Source organism: Phacochoerus africanus, chromosome 2, assembly GCF_016906955.1.
Source record: "Phacochoerus africanus isolate WHEZ1 chromosome 2, ROS_Pafr_v1, whole genome shotgun sequence".
Taxonomy (NCBI): domain Eukaryota; kingdom Metazoa; phylum Chordata; class Mammalia; order Artiodactyla; family Suidae; genus Phacochoerus; species Phacochoerus africanus.
This window is the reverse complement of record NC_062545.1, coordinates 216136537-216144323: the sequence shown is the minus strand read 5'-3', so window position 1 is coordinate 216144323 and position 7787 is coordinate 216136537. Positions and strand designations below refer to the sequence as shown.

The 7787-nt window shown below is 35.2% G+C and overlaps 1 protein-coding gene across 11 annotated transcripts in view; it reads right to left on the bottom strand.

The window, feature by feature from the left end:
- Positions 1 to 528: 528 nt before the first annotated feature.
- PTPRD (protein tyrosine phosphatase receptor type D) overlaps positions 529 to 7787 on the bottom strand; it is a 523599-nt gene continuing 516340 nt past the window's right edge. For all 11 annotated transcript variants that reach the window (XM_047767649.1, XM_047767654.1, XM_047767651.1 and 8 more), the window contains 3 exons: positions 6336 to 6490; positions 3317 to 3452; positions 529 to 1224 (listed from right to left, as the gene is read on the bottom strand). In XM_047767649.1, the coding sequence (XP_047623605.1) occupies positions 1156 to 1224; positions 3317 to 3452; positions 6336 to 6490 (360 nt within the window). In that variant the 3' untranslated portion in view covers positions 529 to 1155. The remainder of the gene's footprint in view (positions 1225 to 3316; positions 3453 to 6335; positions 6491 to 7787) is intronic.

Here is a 7787-nt window from a genome sequence, read left to right as displayed (position 1 = left end):
CACTGATGTGCATTCCTCATTTCCCTTAAAAATTAAAATTTTTTAATATTAAGTAATATCAGTATGTCATAAAATTAATAACAAATTGAAAACGATGTTACAATAGCTTTTCTACCTTAAAAAAATTAAAAAGTAAAGCATGGAAGAACTGAATGATAGCTATATCTATCTTTTTGTGTGGACACACTGTCTATATATACATAGACACCCTTATAAAATGTGGATATATATGTATATATGTTAGCAGCAACTTTATACTTTGCGCCTCCCTGTTGATTCCAAAAAACAAAACAAAACGATTCTCTTTGATTATGTGAAGAGAATGGGAACTTTCTCACCAACAAAAACCGAACAGAAGTGTAAAAGTAATATCAGACAAGACCGATACTGTAGATTAAGAGTACTGCACAAAAATGTGCAAATTTTCAAATTATTTGACATTTCTACAGCAAGATATTACAGATAACAGTTCTACGGCTTAAAAAAACCTACAATTTAGAAATAAAAAATGAAGAGTTATGTAACTTTTTTAAAATTCACTTTATCGAATGATACATTTTGTTAAAAAAAAGTTTACACAGTTAAAAATGAAGCACAGGTCAGCAGTATCTTTACAATACTACAAAACTAAATCAAAGACTTTCTTTTTAAACATTCCCCACCCCGCTTTCCCCCTAAAATGTTATTATGAGTAATATGGTGGGAAGGGGTGATGTCAAAGCAGAGTCCATTTTGTCATGAGAAGCCAGCAAAGATCTTGCCCTGAACTGCCGCACTCAGGCCATTTCTCCTTGCACCCAATCAAGCAATCCTGAACAAGATGGTGGTTCTTTGCTGTGATTTCTTCTTCCCTTTATTTTGAATCCTTGAGGTATCTGTAAATAAAATCCTTCAGATTCCTCATCAGTCAGGATTCTCTTTATTAGTTTTCAGGTTAGATTATTAAACTGTGAATTCTTGGTCCACCTGGAAGAGTTGTTTTTTTTTTTTTAATTTTTTTTAAATTTTTTTTAATTTGTTTTGTGTTTGATAGTCCCACTAAGTGGTTGTTAGCTAGAAGTTAAGAAGGACTTCTCAAGTGCCCTGTATGGCTCAGAAGAGACTCCATGGATATTGAAGGGCCTTCAGTAAAAATCCAAAGTGGGTCAGGGGTTTCTACGTTGCATAGTGGTCGAAGCTGCCCAGGTACTCTAGCGCGGCTCGATAGCAGAACTGATACTGATCCTGTAGGAGACAAAGCATGAAGAGAAAGAGGAGAAGGGGCCATGAGTTTATTTTACTAGAAAAATGAAAATTGATATTAGAAGACAAAGGTATATCTAGACAGGGGGCAAAATTACTACTTTCATGAATCAGTTCAATCCAATGACCAGCCGCTGTTTGGAGCAAAGACCCATTAGCAAATACAGTGTTTCTAACTTCACCAATCAACTTGACTAAAATAGTCTCCTAATTCCAAAGAAATGACAGTTTGTGTGAACGTTATCTTCCAGACAAATGTGAACAGTTCTCAAGTAGCATCAAACAATTACCACCAACTAAACATGTGAACTCCTTATATGTCACAGCTGTCTTTTATAATTATTCAATCATTTGTCATAAGTAGTTCTCAGTTTGTATATTTAAGAGAGGCTGGTACAGGCACATATTGTTTTGAGGAAAATATGGGTTCATTTATCTTCAAGGATGCTGCCAAAAAACTTTGAATTAAAAAAAAAAATCTTATTAGACAATAGACCTTGTTGCCAACAATCAGAATTGCTAAACATTGTTTCTGATGTGCTTATAAGGGAGGGAGGCAGCCAAAGGTTTCTGGTGAGGAGCATGGCCCCAGAGCATGCTCAACTTTCAAGCTTTTCATTCCTCGATAATGGCATCACAAGACTGGCTACCCATGTCAAGAAATATCAGTGCCATTTGGCCTAATTCAGTGTGATTGCTAGTTGTCTGTTCTAGAAAGACACATGCTAAACTAAAACAGCATGAAAAATGTCCTTTTTCAGACAGGGATGAGCACCATCAAACTGGAATAAGTGGGGGCATGGTTAGAAAGATGGAAAAATTATAATATACAGATGAGAAGGGATGAGAAAAAGTAGGATTTTCTCCATAAAAGAAACTTATTTTTGGAAGCCAATGGGGCTGAAAGTAGATAGTTTCTATTTTGCTTAAATGTGCATTTTTCTACAATAAAAATGGTAATGCAAAATAAATGGAGTTTGCTTTCCTGTCTTGTCACAGTAAGTTGCTTGGCTAAGTGTTAAGGCTTTTTAAACGTCCAATTTCCCTCTGTCACCTCCAACATGCATTAAGTTTGTCAGGCTGACATAATGTTTTGAGTATTGCAAGCCAAATGCTTGCACTATTTTGAAACCACAGTCTGGAATTTACCGTGGGTGATGAATTTAGGAATACATATACATTGTATAATTTGGTAGCCTTTTGGGGAACAGAAACACTATCTATCAGTTATGTTATCCTTAAAATGAAGTCAGTAGGCCAGATTGGCTAAATCATGAACTCATTCTGAGAAAAATCAGAATTTTCATCTCAATTATTGGAATAGAAAATGGGAGGTTAATTTCTCTAGAGCATATCCAGGATATAACTATTTGAAAATACCATTATTAAGAAATGAAATGTACAGAAGTTGATTATAATACCTAGGCATATAAAAGGAGAATAGAGAAGTAAAATGGGCAAGGGTCTAAAATCTAATAGGGATTGTGCCTTTTAGATATGTTAATATGTGCACTGTGTATCACATTCATATAGATAATGAATTATACGAAATTGCCATTTTTATAGGCCCCAAATGGTCAAATAGAGACAATTTAACATGGTTCAATCTAATAGATCTTACATAACTTCCAAACCAACCCTAAGACATTGACTCTGCCACTCCCATTTAAAGAGAGGGAAAATAAGGTTCAAAAATATTAAACAATTGGATGCTTTTCCTATAGCATTTTCCTGTATTTTCCCTCTCATGTTGAGAGTGTCTGGACTCTAGGAGATCTTGAACACTAAAGTCTATTATTTGGCTCTTTTTTAAAGATTTTTTTTCCACTATAGCTTATTTACAATGTTCCGTCAATTTCTGCTGTACAGCAAAGTGACCCAGTCATACATATACATACATACATATATATATACACACATATGTATACATATATACATGTATATTCTTTTTCTCATATTATCCTCCATCATATTCCATCACAAGTGACTAGATATAGTTCCCTGTGCTATACAGCAGGACCTCATTGCTTATTTGGCTCTTGACATGTGACAAACTCCTAGAAATTTTTCTCACCTCTGTCTGCACCATGGCTGGTCGTTGCGTTCTTAGCATTTTGACCGTCTGGAAGATATCTACTACGCCTTCATATCTCATTCTTTCCAAAACGATGCTTAGTGTTATGAAGACTCCAGTTCTTCCAACGCCCGCACTGTTGTAATAACAAAGGCAATATTACTGAATGAGACACCCATAACCTGGGCCACATTTGCTTAGAAGTGGACATATATCTACCAGCTTCCACATCACATCAGGATCTTCTACACAATGTTCAGGAAAATATGGTGTTGGGTTCACAAAATGATCACTCTTAGGATAGTGTTCCATGATAACATGTGAAAATGAATGCGGAGTAATTAGGATTAAGTCTTGTACAATAAAATGACTTTTCAACTGGGATTATACACCATTTTGGAAAGACACAGAAAACAAATATTGTAAAATAAATGGATAAAATGGAGGGTAAATAAAAGATAGATTTATACTCTTCATGCAGATCTTGAAATTATAGACCTTGCCTTAATATTTTTAAAGTATGAAATAATTCAGATAAGGTGAGATAAATTGGGACTCTTCAAATTTTCTTGTAGGTAAAATCTGTGCAGGATGGCTCATCACCTACACATGTAAATACAACAAGAAAGTATATAGACTATGCAAATTCAGACATTAGTTTTGATATGAGAAAAGATTCCATAACAGGATTTTTTGATATGGGGTCATCATTTGGTCTTCAGAAGGGTCTGTGAATATCATATGTACAGATTGTATAAATGTATGTATACATATATTTCTGTTTCCTGAAACTTATAACTTTAACAGTTATAACATAACTTTAACTTTCAAAGTGGTCTCTAAACTAAAAAAGTTAAGAGCCACTGAGCTATACACTTATCTACTATTTTTAGATATTCTGAGGCTAAAACATCAGAATTCTTTACACCACATTTGCCAGGTTTTAAGTTTCTGTTTTCTTTATTAAGATAATTCCAGAATTGTAACTGCAGTCAGAAAAGAAAATTAATTCATAGCTTTTGTGTTCTTAAGAAGTAGGAAAGCAACTGGAGGTTTAGGTAATGAGAAGAGTGAATAATCTGAAAAATCCCTCCACTTTTGGATCCTAATTAAATAGCATGTGTAACGCTTGGGCACTGGCTGTAGAAAATGGAAGGATTCATTTACTGGGGGATGCGGCTAATACATAAGTAGTGGATCCCTTTATAAACTGGATTTTCTAAAGAGTCCTAACAGAAATGTTAAGTAAGGCTTTAAAATCCTTGGGCAGGTTTTACAAAGTGACTAAGAATGTCCAGGAGGAGTCAGTGCTCTCTGTAAAGATGGAATAGATGACCTTGAAGGTCTCTTTCAACCTTGAAAGTCTCCCTTAATCCCAAGAGACTGTGATTTATAATCTTCTTTTGAATGGTCCAGGTCCTTCAGAGTCTATCTTACCTTGATTTGACTGTTCAGATATAAGAAAAACATAGGTTTTCTGGCTTTCTACTGGGTGCTTTCAAGAAAATAACAAACACTGCCCTTATAATTTCTTAATTGATTGACTTTATCATGTTAGTAATGTTATAAGTAAAATACGTGATTTTTAAAAATATTTCAAGATAAGAGAAAATATCTGGAAGTCTTTAAGATATACATATAAAATCTGTGAATAACATGTCATAGTAAAGGAGTACATACTAAAGGAAACTTTAATTTTGTGACAAAAGCAATGAGACATAACACACACCTACATACACATATATTTATACTCATGGGAATGATTACAGTTTAAAAATGTGTTAAATATATTCCTGATAGTTAACACTGGAAATTTTAAACTGGGATTTTGGCAAATTACGTGGAAAATTAAGGGGAATATCCAGGTAATTCAAGTCCAATGTATACCATCCACTTTGTCTGAATATCGAGCCCATGCATCATTTTCTACATGCTCTTTGGTTGTCTTGTCTAGAGCAAAGGATGTTGGATGAACTTAACAGAAATGAAATATGTATAAATAAGGTCTGCTTCTCATATGATATTAACATGTCTGGGAAACAGAGTGTGCTAGAAAGGGTCTTATAGATCAGCTGAGAAAATTGAGGTCTAAAGAAATTCCCCTGCTGTCCCAAAGATGCATGATGATAGAAGTGGGACTGGAGTTCAGATATTCGTAAACTCATGTCTAATATTTCTCCTATTTTGAGACTCTGTCTCCCATGTCACTGAGAACTGTAGCTTGGGATTTTGTGAGGGGAAGTGAAATAAATTTTTTAATAAACCCTCTCAAGATTTTGACCCTAGATGGTTATAAACAGAGACTTTAAAAAAATTAGGTGAATTCCTTTTGCTGGAAGATTTTTGCATAGCAACTACCAAAAGAACTAAATTTATGGTGAGTGTCCTTTCTGAACCATTTACTTGCTATTTCTATTAACTTCAATGACTTGAATTATAAAATGTTGTGGAAACTATTGAAAATAATTAACTTGAAGGTGCTTCATTTTCTGATATAGCAACAATTTTCAAGCAAATTGCAATTTTAACTGAGGTACCATGCTAATCACTTATTGACTGGCAAGAATTAGTATTGTCATTAAGGCTTAATAACTACTTAAGGTTTTCTCAAGACAAACATGGGAGAAATATGCAGAAAGATAGTTATCAGAGTAATGCCATAAAAGCAAAACAAGTAAGAAATGATTAACTGAACAAATGATCACTACAGGATGTACCAACAATTCCTATTATGGTAAAACAGGCAAGGAAAAACACAATTTGATCCTTTGTTACAAGAGGTAAAATTTGATGATAAAAATCATCCTCTGATTTTTTTTTTTTCACTTTATGGAAAGAAAGAGAAATGAGTCTGTGCTTTAGGGTTTATAATGATTTCTGAGAAAAATAAAAGTAAAATGTCAATTATGCTGATTCGCAACAACCTGGTACCAACAGTGAGGGGACATAGTACATCTTTTCAAAGTTATCAGTGCATTAAGCACAAATGGAAACACATCATTCCTGATTCTTAACTCACCTGCAATGGACTGAAATGGGTCCATCTTGACCAAACTGCTCTTTTGTTTTATGAACTTGGCCAATGAAGTCAATAAATCCTTCTCCAGACTTTGGCACTCCTTGCTCTGGCCAGTCGGTGAACTGGAACTGCCTCACGGTTCGGGACTGCCCATCCTTTAGAAAGAAAGCCACGTACCCAGCCACAAAGGAGGCCATGGGGAGGATCAGTCATTTCCCAGACCACAGCAGCAGGCATCATTTTTCCAACAAAGAAAAAAAAAAAGGAAGAAAAAGTTGGAAATATGTTTAACTAGAAAATTAGTTATGTTTGTATCTTACCTGCTATTAACACTGTCTGCATTCACCTGCATGTAAACTTCAAATTATTTATTCTTACAATGCCCCGTTAAAAACCTGAATTCTCATAAAGAGCCACCTCATTTCAATATGTGTAAATGCTTCAAAAAGTTTGCCTTCAAAACCAAAGTGGAACATTAATGTTCAGAATCCAGAAAGAGAAAGGCAAATACCATATGATATCACTTATATGTGGAATCTAAAATATGGCACAAATGAACCTATCTACAAAACGGAAACAGACTCACAGACGTGAACAGACTTGTAGTTGCCAAGGGAGAGGGAGGAAGGAGTGGGATGGACTGAGAGTTTTGGGGTTAGTAGATGCAAACTATTACATTAAGAATGGATAAGCAATGAGTTCCTACTATATAGCACAGGGAAATACATCCAATCTCTTGGGATAGACCATGATGGAAGATAGTATAAGAAGGGGACTGTATACATGTATGACTGGGTCACTTTGCTGTACTGAAGAAACTGGCAAAATATTGTAAATCAATTATACTATACTATAATTTTATACACACACACACACACACATAACCAAAAGTTCGGAATACATTAGCTTAATATTGCAAGGACCATCCAGCCATGGCATCCTGAGCAGAGGTTTTGCTTTTGCCACGATACCTTCCCATCTGCTGTGCTGGCTTATTTGCAGCATTGTCAAGTGACAAATTGTGACACTGAAAGGATCTGACACAAATTGGGTAGCTGCTGTTAACCTAGAGACCCCCCTATGTCTCAGAGGTATATGATTTCTGTCCATGGCAGGGTACATGGTGTGTGCCAGGCCACTATGCTGTTGAGTAAGAAGTGAGGCATCCTTCAAGGAGATAGGAGAGATTATTAGTAAATAAATGCTGTGTTCTGAAAAAGGTTTCTTCCTGGCTGATCACAGGAACTGAGATGTCTGTGGGAGGCTTTAACACAGGTAAACCAAAATTATATGCAGGAGGAGTCTTTCTTTTCTAAAGCGATTAGGCAGAACTGCTCTGATCCATGATGTATATAAGTGGTCTGGAAAGGAGGTATTAATGCACTTCTGATTCCTTCTGGAATTTTTCAGTGTTTTTGGAAGCACAACAAAAGCAAAAAGGACCCTTTGTCT